The sequence below is a fragment of the Rhipicephalus sanguineus genome, chromosome 3 (genome assembly GCF_013339695.2).
Source record: "Rhipicephalus sanguineus isolate Rsan-2018 chromosome 3, BIME_Rsan_1.4, whole genome shotgun sequence".
In the NCBI taxonomy this organism is placed as follows: Eukaryota; Metazoa; Arthropoda; class Arachnida; order Ixodida; family Ixodidae; genus Rhipicephalus; species Rhipicephalus sanguineus.
In genome coordinates this window covers 72,716,876-72,733,960 of record NC_051178.1, presented here as the reverse complement: position 1 = coordinate 72,733,960, position 17,085 = coordinate 72,716,876, and the positions used below count along the sequence as shown (strand labels likewise).

At 43.4% G+C, this 17,085-nt stretch overlaps 1 protein-coding gene across 1 annotated transcript in view; it reads left to right on the top strand.

Moving 5' to 3' along the window:
- The window catches only part of LOC119386733 (ATP-binding cassette sub-family B member 6-like), a 71,562-nt gene that overhangs the window by 27,330 nt on the left and 27,147 nt on the right, over nucleotides 1–17,085 (top strand). Inside the window, 7 exon segments of the mRNA XM_049413230.1 lie at nucleotides 1,661–1,750; nucleotides 3,845–3,966; nucleotides 5,734–5,843; nucleotides 8,930–8,995; nucleotides 11,326–11,534; nucleotides 14,226–14,289; nucleotides 14,998–15,083. Coding sequence (XP_049269187.1) covers nucleotides 1,661–1,750; nucleotides 3,845–3,966; nucleotides 5,734–5,843; nucleotides 8,930–8,995; nucleotides 11,326–11,534; nucleotides 14,226–14,289; nucleotides 14,998–15,083 — 747 coding nt within the window.

Genomic DNA, 17,085 nt, shown 5'->3' with positions numbered 1-17,085 from the left:
GGAATGTGTGGTTTTGTGTGTTTCAGTAATTAATGTTAATTAGTGTGTAAATAAATATCTAATTATTCTGTAACCAGTCATCTTTGCATAAAAGGAATCAAATATGAGGCCCAAAATGCATGCACAGTTTGTTTTTTGGTTGCATTCGCTTCGAGCAAAGAAAAAGAATACTCTGGACGTTGGTCCTGGAAAGCGGCATGTCGACATGTTAATGTCTCCAGCAAAGTGATCCTCTGCAGCAATACGCAGCACAATGAAGTTAAATGACCGCTAGTTGTCCCCTCAGGAAGCCTGCATGAATGTGCACACTGCGTTTCAAGCCATTTAGATGCACACTCACATAGGCACATAGATAGGTACATAAGTACATAGGTATACACTCACAGAGGTATATAGATGCACACTTGCCCATGGCTACAACGACAGCCAGGGGAACTAACAATGCGGCCCAAATAATGGAGGCTGTCGTTCCTCCAGTCCGCCACAGTTCGATACAAGACCTACAGAAAGGCACATGCCGCCGCTGCACAACACACCGCGACACGTAGCAACACCGCCATTGTGCCCAGTGGATGTGGCCGATAATTTCCCCTACTTTTCTCCCGGAGCGCGTTCGTTTTCGGGCTGCTCTGCCTACCAGTGGGTTGTCAGAACCTGCCAGAAAATATTTGTTCTGGAAGATATCTGGAAGATATCTGGAAGGTTTCTGGCTATCAGACTCCAAAACGAGACAATGTGCGCTCGCCGCCATTTTTGCGAGAACTCGACGGATCGCAATGCAGGCGCTTGGGGACTTCAGCTTCGGTCGCCATTACGCTGGGTGTTATTCTTTAAAGCCCGTTCCGCCGTGCGAGATGGTGCGATTACGAGTTGCGGCGAACATACCACCGCATGTCTCAAGTTAAGACAGAATGCAAATTGATCAGGACGAGTGTGCAACATCGTATGCTATAGCCGCGAGCAGCTGTCGCTTTCAGGTACACTTATCACTTTCGCAAGATTTTGCATATCGCGTTGTACCACGATTGTTATGTGCACTGCGCAGAGTTGAGCTTGTTAAGCCTTTAGCGGGGTGGCAGTTTTCTTCATGGATGGGGCGAGTCGCGCGTGATCTTGCGAACATACGTGATCGTATCCCAAATGCGTATGCTCACGAATATCACTTTCGCTGTTTGGCAAACCTAGTTCCATATGTCCAAACGGCAATGCAGAAAGAATTGACGCTCATGCGGCACAAAGTTTCGTCTGCTGACACGGCGGTAGAGTTTCTTTACGTTCGCACTGTTTGTCCCAGAGTTCGATTTTGCAATATTCGGGTTGTCATGGGATTTCAACACACATGACCACTACGTGATTACCGGTTGGCTGACCTCTGGCTGCCAGCAAGGTGCCAGGTGTTCGAAAATCGAAGCATTCCTCAATGTTTTTTGAGAAAAAGATAATTTTTTGCCCATGTACCTCAATATGGGCTTGTCAGCCTCAATTTTTACAAGATTCAGATTGTACGTTTTCCCAGATCGTACGTTTGTTTTCTGCATTTTTTTTAGAAATGTATCAACGAGGTTCTACTGTATTTCTGTGTTCCCGTAATTCCCTGGCTATTTTAAACATTTGGCTATTATATTACTTCACAGTTTTCACTGTGTGTGCTTTTCTGCAGCCTGTCCATGAACTGGCACCTGAGCCGCAAAACTGGTGAAGTGCTCAAGATTCTCGACAGAGGGACCAGCAGCGTCACGTCTCTCCTCAGGTTTGTGCTAGATACTGACGAGAATTCTGTTGTGGATTAGTTGGTTGAACTTCATCGAAGTGCAAAATGACAATAGACCTCGTAAGGTATCTTGCACTAGAGGAACAAAGGACACAATTGAGAAAACATACAAAAATGCATTTATTGCACCTTCTCAAATTGCATGATCAGTTAGCATGCTGATGAAACACGTTGCAGAATTCAGAAAGTTTGATTCGCCATGGCGGGATATCAAGCAAGTAAGGATATTTGCCCCTGCCAGAAACAAGCTTGTTATCGTCCATGGGGTATGTCTCGCGAATGAAGGCCCCTATGAGCGATTGGGAAGGAATCCTCAGGACAGTATGGCAGCGCTCTTCATAATGTGTGCAATGTCGACCACTTGCGACGGCGATCCTACATAATTTTTATGAGTGTATAAATTCTAGTTCAAGTTGTTTATGTAACTGTTCTTATGACACTCCTGCTTAGGCTACCACCTTGGCCTGCAGTGTCTTGAAATAAATAAATAAATTAATTAATTAATAGAGGGAAGGCACTTTTAATGTGCCTGAGTAACCAAGTTGTAAGATGGCACCGCCGTTAGAAAACTCGCACGTTCTCTCACGTTATCGCATATTATGAAGTCACATTTCTCCCACATTCGGGAGCAGCAGAATTTTTCTTTCAGTGTACTGAAATCAGCAGACTCCCATGCCTGTTCATGCCTATTCCATACCATGCCTGTTCAGATCAGTCACCAGTAACTGATGATATCAATCATCAGTTTCGACAGGCTGACTACATTGCTCCAGCATCTAATGATGCCTCGGCAGTTTGTTCAGGAATGCACCTTTTACGATGCATTGTGGTGCCGTCGCGCAGTTGCCTCGTGAAACTATTTGGCAGGTGCCACTGTGCATTGTGACTGCATTGCTGTCGTATGTGAGACTGGTCAGCTGACAAGATATGAAGGTTGCAACCAGTGGTGGATACAGCAACTCATTTTAGGGGGCTGTTGCTGAAAGTAAAACCAGACAGGGTGGAAGTGACCTGACTTTTTTTTGTGTGTGTTGTAAGAAGTTACTGTTCTCACAACACTCCCATTGTCATATTAATTGTACTGTTAATTTGTAGGGATGGGCGAATAGTGAACTTGAGGTTCGGAGCGAATCCGAAGCGAATAGTGATTTGGTCGAACAATTTCGAATCGAATAGTTCGAATAGTATATACCGCATATTATTAAGAAAAATGAGCATTTTTGTCATGACTCTTGCACATTATTTTTTAGGATTGGAACTAGATATGAGTGAATGTCACTTTTTTTGGTTTGAAATGAAGTGGAAGCAGCCTTGAATAGTATCAAGATTTGAATAGCAGTAGGGTGCAATACATGCTTTTAAACTTTAAAAAATATGTACGTTTAACCTTGAAGTGTGGCTTCGCAACAGTGCAGATTTTTTCTGGATGGGTTGTTTCACGGCACAGCAACTAGACGTTGCAGTGAAACCACTTTTAAAGGGGGGGGGTTATGTGCAGTCAAATGTATACATATATTCGTTCATTTCGAATACTTCGAAATTTGGAATACTGTAATATACGTTCGAATATTCGAAATGCCCGAATATTTGCCCATCTCTATTAATTTGTGCTCACAATGGTGCCACTTATTTGTTATGTCACTTCTCTCACTAGTAAAAGATTCTGAGAATTAAAACATCACGGGCCACCATGCTTCAAATATAGGCATAGTTTACAGCGGCAGTTCTATAAATCACTAATATAGGTTCTTGATACATTATGGAGAAAACAGACAACTCTTTTGTTAGAATGAGTGATTACACATCATGGTAGTTTAATAGATGAGAGATTTTAAACTAATAATTGCACTGTGTGAAGTGCGAAGTTATTCCATTACACACATAGAGCATTATAGTTATGAAGATTATTTTCTTTTTGCACAATAAACTCAAATAGCATGACCACGCACTCTCTGAGATCGTCTCGGCATGAGAGCAAACTGCTATTCAATTTGTATTTTATACTACGTCAAAAGTTATTCCCACACCACAGTTCTAGTTGAAAGGTACTAAGAAACTGACTCTTGTTTCCAGCTATATTCTGTTCAACATCCTCCCTGCCGTGGCTGACATTGTGGTCGCCGTCGTCTACTTCACCGTTTCTTTCAACGCCTGGTTTGGTCTGATTGTCTTCATCACGATGGCCTTATATCTAGGTAAGGTGCTGGTTGTGCACATTCACAGGCAAAGCACTGAAGTGATCAAAATCTCTGTTGCTTGATAGGGCCCCTCACCAGGCCTCACCTCAAAAGTGTACCCCAATATTTTTTTATTTTGATTTTTTATCCTCTTCGCTACCTGCATCCACGTTTGTGGGCATGTCTTCTTAAACAAATTACACAACAGCAAACTTCTCAGTGTCATTGAAAACTCACACCTGCGTGATTCACAGCCACATGTGAAGCAGCTGTGAAGACATGCCAGTGCACTTGCTGCAGCAGTGACTTCAAGAAGAACAAAAATTGACCCGAGCATCAGCTTCTCCACAATGCATGGTTGCTAGTGGCGTTTGGAAAACAGATGCGCAACTCTGCCTCCTAAAGGTAGCATATACAGTAACTCCAGAGTGGCTAGGCTTGGGTCATCATCTGGTGACACAAAGCTCCAACAGACACACACGGAGCATGGGCGATTGCAAAGGCTATGCACTCTGTTATTATTGCAGTGGTGAACTGTATTCTACAGTGCTGCTGGTGTAAATTTTCAGCAGTGGCACAACTGCCAAAACTCTTGCCATTGTCAGAGCTATCTGACAAATCCGATGGTGGCAAATTGATACTGTGGTTATCAACTTGGAGCGCAGGATTGCAAAAATTCATCTCTCATCTTGTGTCATCATTCATAGTTATCTTTTGCTACGAATAGTCGAAAGTATGGTCAACGCTCCTGCCAGGTCACCACCCCCTTGCCAACTCACAAAGTCAATGACTGTCGTGCGATGAATGGTCATGTGATCCTTCGCAAAAGTTTTTGTCTGCTGCTCTTCGCTTATCACCACTCTCACCTGTGTAGACATTGAGGTTGTAGTTGGTGGTAGTATTTGAATCGCCTTTATGGTTCTGGGTGACGAAAATTTTCAGTAATAGCACAATCAAAGAAGTCACTCGTGACCACATTGCTGTTTTGACATAAAGGGAAAAAAAATCCAGGTCGCGCAGAACTCGCATGAAAAATTGAAAATGCAGCCTCTGTGTCTGATCAATTTGGCTTGTCTTGTGGTTCAGGCATGGTTAGTGACTGCTCAGTCGTCTAGCTTACTTCGCTAGTTCTAATTGGAGGCACTTTCAAATATACTGCCAATGTATTGCAACAAGAATAATTGCTTTTTGTGCTCAACTCAATGGATATTAGCTGGCATATATTAAAACGTGCAAGTGTTCTAACTCTGTGCCATTTAAGTAATCCTTTACATGCTGAGTTTGTGGGGTCACTGGCTGTGTTGTGATGCTGTCAGGCTTATCCAGATTATGGATCACTGATTGTATGAGCGTGCAACATATGTGTTTGTTGCCATTTCTGCTTAGTGGTTCACGAAGCCGTTAGCCACAAGCTTTGCTATTTCTGATCAAATACAAAAGACTCCCGTTGAAAAATGTAACGTGACTATGGAAAGCTGCTCGTCTTGCTAGAAATATTGCTCAGCAGAAGTCTGTTGAATGAAGTTGTGCATTTATTGCAAAGTTGATCTCAACAGAATTCATCTCGAAGGAAGTTTTCTGTATAACTAGAACAGTCTTGTTGAAGGGGCAACTAGAGACTCTACACTGCAAGCCGCCGGAGTTAGAAATTAAAGAAAGGATGATAGCATCATTTTTGTAAATATTTTTACAGTCATTTAAATTTATACTCAGTGACCTGCTGTGTGAGCACAGTACTTATAAGTTTCAGATTAAGGCGTATTTCTCTTGTCATTATCCTTGTAGCAATGACCATTGGCATTACTGAGTGGAGAACCAAGTTTCGGCGCGAGATGAATCAGCTTGACAACGCAGCCCAAGCCAGAGGAGTGGATGCACTGCTGAATTTTGAAACAGTAAGTATCCACAGCAGTGCTTAGTCTCTACATTAGATTAAGCTCGTGGCTTGCTTTTACAACTTTCTTGCAGACTCGTTGGTTCATGTTGAACTCGTAACGTCCTGCGCAGCCATAATAGAGAGACATGATGGAGTTGGTAGCCTGTGCTCTGTCCTGTCTCTCTTTATTTTAGAGGCGAAGTGCCTTAGGGTCTCGGTGCGTCGGCATGCATGGTCGTCCGCTGTCGTGACAGTTCATTTGCTTGAGCTCAAGAGAGGGCGCCACCACCTCAGCGCTCGCCGTGTGACGAGAGAGAGTGAACGGCGCGCATTGACTATGGAAACGCTCTTTCTGCGATGAACGCTAAACTACCAGCTCGCAAGGAACGAGAACGCGCCCTCGCCAGTGAGAGAGAACACCGACGCAGGCAGCATCTGCTAGCGATTTTCTTGATTGAAAAAAACGACTGCTTGCGCTGCACAACTGTTCACTGGCCACCCCGTATACAGTAGAACCTCGTTGATACGTTTCCGAAAAAAACGCGGAAAATAAACGTATGATCCGGGAAAACGTACGATCCGAATCCAGTAAAAATTGAGGCTGACAAGCCCATATTGAGGTGCAAGGGCAAAAAACATTTATTTCTCAAAAAACATGGACTCTTCGATTTTCGAACTCCTGGCATCTCGCTGGCCGCCAGAGGTCAGCCAGCTAGTTCCGATCCTGACCGAAAATAACGTCGTGGTCACGTGTATTGAAATCCCGAGACAACCCGAATATTGCAAAATCGAACTCTGAGACAACCAGCGTAAACGTAAAGAAACGCTACCGCCATGTCAGCAGACGAAACTTTGCGCCGCATGAGCGTCGGTTCTTTCTGCATTGTCGCTTGGAAATATGGGGCTAGGTTTGCCGAAGAGCAGAAGTGATATACTCGAACATACGCATTTGGGATACGATCACGTACGTTCGAAAGATCACGCGTGACTCGCCCCGTCCGTGAAGAAAACTGCCGCCCCTCTAAAGGCTTAACAAGCTCAACTCTTCGCAGTGCACGTAACAATCGCGGTACAACACGATATGCGATATCTCGCGAGAGTGATAAGCGTCCCCGAAAGCGACAGCTGTTCGCGGAAATCGCATACTACGTCGCACACTCGCGCTGATCAGTTTGCGTTCTGTCTTAACTTGAGACATGCGCTGGTATGTTCGCACGGCGAAACGGGCTTTAAAAGATAACGCCCGGCGTAATGGCAACCGAAGGTGAAGTCCTCAAGCGCCCGCACTGCGATCTGTCGAGTCCTCACAAAAATGGCGGCGAGCGCACATCGTCTCGTTTTTGGCGTCTGATAACCAGAAACCTCCTAGATATCTTCCAGAACAAATCTTTTCTGTCAGCTTCTGACGACCCGCTGGTAGGCAGAACTGCCCAGCCAGATAAATACGAACGCCGACTGGAATTGCGCCGGGCGGAGCAACCCAAAAACGATTGCGCTCCGGGAGAAAAGTGTGCGGGAAATTATCGGCCATATTGACTAGGCACAATGGCGGCGTTGCTATGGTTACGGGTCGCGGCGTGTTGTGCAGCGGTGGCGATGCGGCAGCGGCATGTGCGTTTCCGCGGCAAGCCGTTCGAAGATTGTGACGGCCCGCGTCGCCGCGTGGTTAACAGAGAGCGGCGATCGAGCAATTCGGAAGAGACGCGGAGGGGACAATTGAGCAAATCAGAGAAAGCACGGAGGGGGGAAAGGCACTGCGGAGAAGCTGCCGTCGCTGAGAGGGCCTTTTTTTGCACACCTGAATGAGAGTTTCTGAGTAGAAAACGTATCATACGACCCCAGTTTTCCGCGGTGCTGAACGTTGCTGCCGAATAATCGTATCTTCCGGGAACGTATTAACCGGAACATATTACACACAGCTGTATTGGGTTATTTTTAATTTTCGCGATTTCGAGCGTAGGAGCCGGGAAATCGTATCAAGCGGGAACGTATCAACGAGGTTCTACTGTATATAGGCACTGGATCTCGACCTGCAATGTAGTGACGATGGGAGATTTCACTTGTGCGTAATTGAATAATAAAAATTCGCAGTGTGCACGTTAACTAAAAGCGGCCTGTGGGTCTCAGTGCCTAATCTTTCTTGTGTCTCTCATTGCCCATTAGCAGTGATTTTGCTGTGGGAAACGCCGACGCACGCTGCATGCTTCGCCCCTCCACAGGTTTCCCGTTAGTGGAGCAGAAACACCCTTCCCAACATGCTTCACTCTTCCCCAAATTTAGCTTCCACTTAGGCAATAAACTATAAAATAATAAAAAAAAAGTCTCACTTTTTTTATAGTATGGCACGTCACTTGTTGCTTTTATGATTGCTACAGTGCGGCCTGCTGTAGGTCTTGCATTCCTTCTTTGGCATTACTATCGTAACTGCACCCCACTCTTGATCTTATCACTTGAGATAAAGTGACACAGGACCAAACGACTGTCGAGTTAAGGAGCATCAATGTGCAAGTTTGGAAGACCGAAGACAATGTCAATTGGACAGTTAATTCGATAAACAAGTGGTTCTCTAGCCAACTAGTAGTCTACCATTGCAGTTGGCAACATGATCACAGTATTATTCCACTGTGTTATGCTTGTTAATAAAGCCATCTTGATATCATTATTCAGTATTGAAATTTATGTGCCTGAATCTTTGGGCTTTAATATTTTACCATTTGTACACTCCTTACTTGTTTGTGTCAAAATGCACAAGGCAAAAGCAGTCACTCAGCGAGTGAATGCTGGATGATGCCGTGACATTCAGCGACAGCAAAAGGGCTTTAATAAAGCCCGCAGTGCTGGCACCATGCTAATTTCACGTTTGTCAACGAGCACCTGTTGTAGCAAATTATGAGAAAGCGTGTCAGTTGGCGTCAATGTGTACAAGCAAAACATTATATGAGCTTGTCACCGCAGCCCTTCCTAATTGTAGTTTTATGTGCACAGCAATTAGCTTTCTTTTTATTCACATTTAATTTCCCATATTAGTACCTTATCAAGCTGCTATTCGTGTAATGCTTTGGTGCTGAAGTTATTACTTTAACCTTACTCCTTAATTGATTTCAGGTTAAATACTACAATGCTGAGGAGTATGAAGTAGCTGGCTACAAAGAATGCATCGAAAGGTATCAGGTAAGTTCGTGTGTACCCTATCTTTCTCTCTTCTGGCATAATAATTATGCCTCTGCATCAACCTAAAAAATATTAATAATAATAATAAAATTTTTATGTTATGCAAAGTTGAATTAGTACAATAAGTGGGCAGAATGAAAGCAGGAAAATGCTTTAAACATCATTATGTTTAGTGAACGAGTTGTCATTTGTACAGTAAAACCTTGTAATCTCAAACCTCGACAGAACTGTGATTTAACGTCAACATCCAACTTTGCAGACATCCTAGGGGTGTGAAATCATTAAAAAAAAAATTTAATTCATACCTACTTACATCTGTGATGTGGTCTGTTAGCAGTAGCCACATCATGCATCGATGGAGGCACTTCAGTGGGCGGTGCCTTGCGGCACGGAGCCACAACCGCAATTCAGGGGAGAGGGGCGGGGGGGGGGGACAAAAAGATGTGACCGGTTGCGTGAGCCTAACACGCCCGCGCACACTTTCTGGCAACATTTGCGAGCTGATGACAGCCGTGTTTCCGTCAGTGGACGCGTAATTACTTTCTTTCTTGTTTTCGTTTTTTTCTTTCTCTTTGTTGCGTCAATTTCTGCAAGTTTACACAAGGAGCCTGCGGGGATGGAGTATGAAACAAACACAGCCGAACGTGCTCCGCATCCACACCCCATGGGACTGCGGCGGAACGAGAGCAGACACATGCTGCCAGTTCCCTTGGCAACTGAAACGGCGGCAATTTCCTTGTCTGCTGCCAGATGCTGCTAGCATGGATGGCTCTCCAGGAGCGTGACGTTATCTCAGCGCATGAAAAAGCAAAGTTGCACCTCCTAGATGTTTCTTGCTCCGTGGCCACTGCGACCAGCAAAGAAGCCAGTGTGATGTAATGGCAAATTGTGTCTTAAGTACACACTACATGGCTGTTTCCTTCTTTTCACCAAAGTGCAGAAAAAATTCTGCTCTCCCGCACGACTGTGCAATCACACGCAAGGGCATTACCATTACAATGTAGCATTTCGATACTGTGACTGCGAAAACAGTGGCTGACATGGTGGCAGAGCAGATGACTCAGTCGTCTTTCCCCGAGACATGTGATCTCCTACTGGGCAAAAAGCAGCACTGGCTTTATTTAAACACACCTGTTACTGCCAGGAGCCGATCGTCCTAAGTCATTTGTGTGCAGGGCATCTCCTACTGTGCTTACGTGATCACTGTGTTGTTGCACTGGATGTACAGTACACCTACCTACATTAGCCATGGTAGTGTTCGAGATCAGGGGCACCCGCGCCATTCCTGATCATGCACAGATGCAGCAAGTATTTTGTTGGGCCAAAGCAGTAGTTGTGAGCTCCCTTTGGGTTTCGCGAGCGACATGCATGCAAGAAGGCGGCAGTCAGTGGCAGATCAGAGCGTCTGGGTTGTCACACCTATTAAATGAGTACAGTTCACCTACACAAACTGACACTACACGTGCTGCCGAGCAGATAGTTGACTACGTTTATCACAATAGTGTTGTTGGTGATAAGCCATACTGGCCCATTCGTCTTCAGCACAATAGTCTGATGATATTAAACTTGTGCAGCAATATTGTTCTGCTTCTAGTTGATTAGTTAAAGTGACATTACCTTAATCCCATGAAGCATGTTAAAAAAAGCAGGTAAATCTATGTGTATGGTAGCTTTTTTGACAGAAGAGGTGCCATATACGTTGCATATTAAAATTTGCCATATGTAGAGCATATAAGCCCGTATAGCATGCTTGAAACTTAAAAAAAAATTTAATCCTGGTTCAGGTAATATACAGACTTAACCTTAAAGTGTGCCTTCGCGGCAGTGCTTTTCTTGTCTAGGGGGTTTCACTGCATGGCGAGTCTACATTGCAGTGAAACCACATTTTCAGGCAGTTTACATGGGTAATATCATACGCACACGTCTTGGTTCGTTCCGACTACGTCGAAGTTTCGAAAACTTCAAATTCGTCTGAAAGAGAATGCGAATACTGTATTATTTATTCAAATATTCACACAGACCTAAACTTTATAAATAAATTATCATTGCCCGGCAACGCCAAGGAAATTACTATGTGGCCACATGCAAAAATGCTGTTGCACTGAATATCGTGTGCATATTTATGAAACGTGCTCCAGGCAATGAAAGTTAATCCACTGCTCTCTCTTGTGGTGTCTCTCCCGTATCTCCCTGTTGTTTTCGTGTTATCTTAAAGCTCAGTAATTTTATTTTTGTTTATCACTACATTTTTTTTTCTAATGCATCCATATTGTTGCAAGTCATACTGCACATTCTGTTTTTGCGAGTGTGGAATTTGCTTGATAATTCAGGTTGCTGAGTGGCGGAGCAATGCGTCCCTGAACCTGCTCAACATCTGCCAGACGGTCACCATTGCGCTGGGTGTAGCCGCAGGTGCATTGCTCTGCGCGCACATGGTTGCCGACCACGAGTCGAACTTAAAGGTGGGCGACTATGTGCTCTTCCTCACGTACATCATGCAGCTGTACACGCCACTCAACTTCCTGGGCACCTACTACAGGTGCGTACAAATTGCATGTCCGTGCTCTTGCATACAGTAGGCTCTCGACAATTCAAACTTTAAGCTTTGTAGGCAGGGAATCGGCTTTATTTGCAACTGTTAGTCACATAAAAGCCCAGATGTCCAGCTTGAAGCAACAAGGACAGCAGATATCTTCGGGCATGAACAACCAAAAAGTTCAAATTAACCAAACTCGTGCAGTGGAGCACTTTTTGGAATGGATAGCTGGCCATGCTCTTTTGCTTCTGTGTTTTGTTTTGTTTCTTTTTTTTCTCTACATAGTACAGCTATTATAATTAGAGCTGTGCAAATAGCAAAATTTTGCGTGCGAAGCGAATTCGAATCGAATCGAATATTTTTCGAATATTTCTTGAATATTTCTAGAATATTTTTCGAATACTTCAAAGCAAAATTGCAGAAAAAAAGTTCGAGAGGATTCCTAAGCATATTCTTATGAGATAGTAACATGAAAGTGTTTCTTTTCGCTAGGTTGATGAAGGTCTGCCCATAGTTGTCTTATCAAGAATGAGGCAATGTAGAGGCCGAATTCTATTTATGTACATGATTTGGTGCAACCAAAGTGTTGCCCACAACACTTTACACGTGATAGGCAAAGATGCCATTTCCCCAGCCTCTGCTCCTCTTTCAGCTTCTGTGGAAGCCCAACTGATGTGGCGGACAAGGGTGTGCTCCCTTCAAGTCCGGAGTTCCAAATCTGTCTCATAGACGTCGATATATATGAACATCTGAAGTTTTGGATGCTAAAAAGCTTCGGCGTCCAATTTTTAGGGGCGAAGCTCCTTATAGCGGCACCCGTTCGTCCCTCGTAGCGTAGTATGTAACCAGTCTTACGCTTTGACCTGCAAGGTGGTGCCGGTGGGAGATTTTTCCTGTGCGTTGTTGAACAATAAAAAATTCGCAGCGTTAGCTAAAAGCCGACTTCTTCTGTCTCTCATTCCCATTAGCAGCCATTCTTTACCTCCAAGGTAGTGCCTGGTGAGATTTCTCCTGTGCGTGATTAAACAATAAAAATTTGTTCAAAACGCCGTTGATTGATGAAATAAACCAACAAAAGACGCCAGATGTTTTGTAAAAGCAAAACGAAAGAACGCCAGATGTTTCTAAAGCAAAACGAAAAGACGCCAGCTGCTTAACGAAAGACGTCAGATGTTTTCTAAGCAATGGTTTTCTAAACAATGAAAATTCACAGCGTACATGTAAAATTAAAGTGCGCTGCAAGTCGTCATAACTCATCGAACCTTTAGTATAAACGCGCCCGATCACACGTCGGTGATGATGTACTGGGCAGAATTCACGGAAGATTCACGGTTTACCGATGAACCTCCGCAGCTTCGCCCACTCATCATCATTCACTCCATGGATATGCTGTGGTTTTTCGGCCTTCCTGCCCAAATTTCAGGCCCAAAACAGCATTTATTGAGCCCCCAACTCTGCCACGTCTTTCATCTCCATGTTGGAACCAGCGTTTTCTTGAGTTAATACATTTGCGACCGTAGCGGAGCTTGAAAGGCAGCATTGCCGCACTACCGGGGTGTGATGAGGTGAAGCATATTGAAAATCTAGGGACCACTTTGAATCGGACGGTGATTGAGTCTTGGCAAAGTTCGACCGTAACGGGGCTTGAAAGGCAACTTTGCCGCAATACCGGGGTGTGATGAGGTCAAGCATATTGAAAATCTGGGGACCACTTCCAATCGGACGTTGACTGTGACTTGGCAAAGTTCGACGGTACCGGAGCTTGAAAGGCAGCTTTGCCGCAATACGAGAATGTAATGAGGTGAAGCATATTAAAAATCTGAAGGGGTCACATTTCATTGGACGTTGACTGTATTTGTTTTTGGGAAGTTCGAATAGTTCGAATAGTAAAATTCCAGTGCGAATCGAATCGAATAACAAACACTATTCGAAAAATATTCGAAATTTCAAATACTCGCACACCCCTAATTATAATGCTTCTGTTGACATCTCAGAGTTATTTCTCAATACAAGTATTTTTAGTGCTCCTGTGCTTTTACACTGGTGTTTTGAATTCCACTCGGCACAAGTGGACGCTTGTGTCGCTGCACTTGCATAGTAGAAAGCTGCACAAGATGTACAAAAACATGACGCCATTGACATACTTCTTGCTTTTGCAGTCATGGAAAAGCTGGAAGATTTGCACCTTCTGAAGCCCAGTTTTCTCATGATTTTGATGACAGCGCACTAGTAAAGTGCTTTTTTGCTCAACTTGTACTGTTGATTTTGTTATGTTGGTTCACCATGACATAAAAGATGGTCTGAGGATTGCAAAAAGTAGAAATAAATAAATAATTAATGGAAAAATAGAAAATTTTGACCACATTTACCTTTCCGTTGCCACATCCCCACTTAAGATGCAGTGCATACTTCAAGGTCAACAATTTGGTGTCATATATCCTTGAGCAAGACTTTGGTGTCATTAAACAATGCATACGATTGCCACTATGCTGAATTCAGTTCAGTATCAAAAATTACTACTTGCACAATTCTAGTACTAGTTTTGCATTGGATGTGACTTTATTATAATGAGCTTTGAGTGTGCTGCTTTACTCCAGTTCTTTTAAATCCTTCTCATGTCATCATTAAAAAGTTATCATAATCCAAATGCCCATCAAAGGGTCTGACCTCTTTGTTTTTTATGTATACTTTCAGAATGATTCAGCGTTCTTTCATTGACATGGAGAACATGTTTGAGCTTCTTGACACTAAGCCGGAAGTGAGTGTGCATTTCCTTTTCTTCTTTCAGTGTCTGAAAATTGTTTCTGTTCCATAATCAACTAAGTCTGCTCAAACACATTTGCACTAGAAATGCAGTTTTGTAGTACTACAAGGCGTGAAAGTTTGCTGTTGGAGGTGGAACCTACAGTTTACTTTGGAAACTGCATAAATAGTAGCATAGGTGTTTTTTGAAGGCTGTTGAAAAGACAGCAGCTTGCTGACCTAATATTTGCGACATTAAGAAGCTATCAATAGCAGTGCACCTTTGTGATTATCTAGGTACTGAAGTCTAAACGCTGTGGGTGTAAACAAATCTCTTTGACCTTGCCACTGTACTGTTGTGTATTAATTGAGTCAATGCTGTTTCGTTCATAGCGGTGCAGTGTCATTGTCCACAGCTAGTGCTTTATTTGTGATGGTGTAGCGCACACAAAAGATTCGCATGTTATAAATATTTGCACCCATTACTCTTTTTATATTTTTCTTTTGCTTCATGGTTGCTCTCCCAATACAAAGTCTGTGGACATATTTCTTGAATTCAAGACTTCACGAGTGTGTCATTATGTCAGAAATCATGTCACCACGTCCGGATTTTCGCTAAGTGGATGGTAAGGTTTCGTGGTCTCAGAGGTGTTATTTCTTGCTGTGTTTGTCACTGCCGAGTAAACACTTTCATTTGAGACATTTGTTCTATTGTTCTCTCCAGGTGATAGATGCTGTGAACGCACCAAGTTTGAAGCTGAAGGAGGGCGAGATTCGGTTCAACAATGTCTTCTTTTCGTACAACCCCGAGTGAGTCACGCATTCTCTGCTTATTCGTGATGCAACCTCTGTTTCTGAGCACTCATAGCTTACAACAAATGAAACGCTGCTACTCTACCGGACCTTGACAAGTCCCGTGAAACTTATCAAAGTTATTATGAAGAGACAGAAAAGTGTCATTTTTCTCTTTAAGTGAGACACTGCATTTACAGCAGTCCAATGCTTGCTCAAATGTTGCAGTATGGTCCCATTTTATAGTCATGGCCCTCTGATGTAACTTGTGGCATTGTTACTTGCCTAGTTTATCAAGAAAAAACTGCAAATTTGTCTTTGTCTGTGCCACGTAAACATCCCCAACCAGTTTCTAGGTGCCAATCTTGAAGTCAATCCTTTGCCTCAGTGCAGTGCACAGATGTGTGAAACAAAATGTAAACATTTGCATCAGGTTTGCCTGTTATGGCTCAAATAATTCAATCTTACCCTTAGTATAGCAATTTGGTTTGTGTGTAAACGAAAGGGGTGTTAGTGTGCCTTTATATGCGATCCTTACACAGAGTTATCATAAGAAAATGACGGTTTGCCCATTTTGGCATTTGCTTGGCAATAAAGCACAACTTTTGAAATCAGTTTTATTCATTGGCTGAGGTTGCTCAGAAGGCAAATAACAGCACAAACACACAGCTTTTTTGCTTGACAGACTATGCAAGTAAGAATGCGTCCTCCTGCACATTGACAGTTGATGTGGTGAAAGATGCGCAGCTATCTTCTAATGTATTGTTGCTTCAGGCAAGTTACACAGCATGTTTGCCCGACATCTTTCTTCCTTTTCTGTGCCATGCTGAAGGCCGCAATATTTTTAAGAAACACTTGCTAAGGTTCAGCAGCATGTGCACTAGCAGCTCCTGACTGACGACCGCAAAATACAATTGAAAAGTTAGCAAAAAAAACCCGAAAATTTTGCCCAGTGCCTTAGCATTCCCATTAATGGCAGCTCCCCAGCACACCCTCTTGACAAACGGCACCACTGGGAGAAAGTACAGCTCTGCATGATTTTGAGAAGGCCCATTGTTGAATAATGCATTGCATTCAGGAGTTTTACTCATTGGGTTTATGCTGCCCTAGTCATAAGCAGTGTCAGTGATACGACACTGATGTCGTAAAAAGACACTATGACCACCTCAATGAATACCACGTACACAATGACTATCCCTAATTGAGCACATTTTACCACAAATAGTTCTTGATTACATTAGATGCAATGCACGGTACATTTATGCACGCTGCATATTTTATTTGGTTTCCGCACTTAAATCGAACTCTGGCTCTGTAGGCACTCTTCTCCTGTTGAAGCACCTTTTTTTCTTTGCTCATAGGTGTAGCAAAACCTATGTAGGAGCTGTATGCCAGCTGCTGTAGCACTTATGTATTTGTGAATTATGTGCTCGTGCAAGGTCCTGACTGTGTTACATTTCTAACCGGCTTACAATGTGGCATAGATCCCCCCATCACCCCAATGTCGTGAGTGCTGGACACATACGTGTAAAAAGAAGCTGGGCCATTTGGGCAAGTTGATAGGCTTTCATAGTTTTGAAAAGGTGACATGAAAACAACATATATGAGAGGAGGATACAGACCACACTATTGCTTGTGTTGTCATTCTCTAACTTAGTAGTATTTGTAATTTCCGCACTACTATTTCAACACCTGTGCCCTGTGCACTCACAAATAGCTGACTGTAAGCACCAACCATTGACACCTACACCTGTGAAAGATGTAAATACAGTCACGAAGCAGCAAGTCAGTGATTGCCTCGCGTCGCTAACATATGGTTTGTCACTGCAAGAGTTGCCTTTGGCACTCTTACTATTTTTTTTAAGCATCACTACTGCCGGTTCCAGGATTACTGCAAAAGCCACTAGCACACCTGCCGCCAACACGCTCTGGTTTTTAACTATTGATGCATTTTGATTCCATATAGGTGAAATGTGGCCCACAGCAATTTATTCTGGCTGGACCGAACTCTTGTGATAGT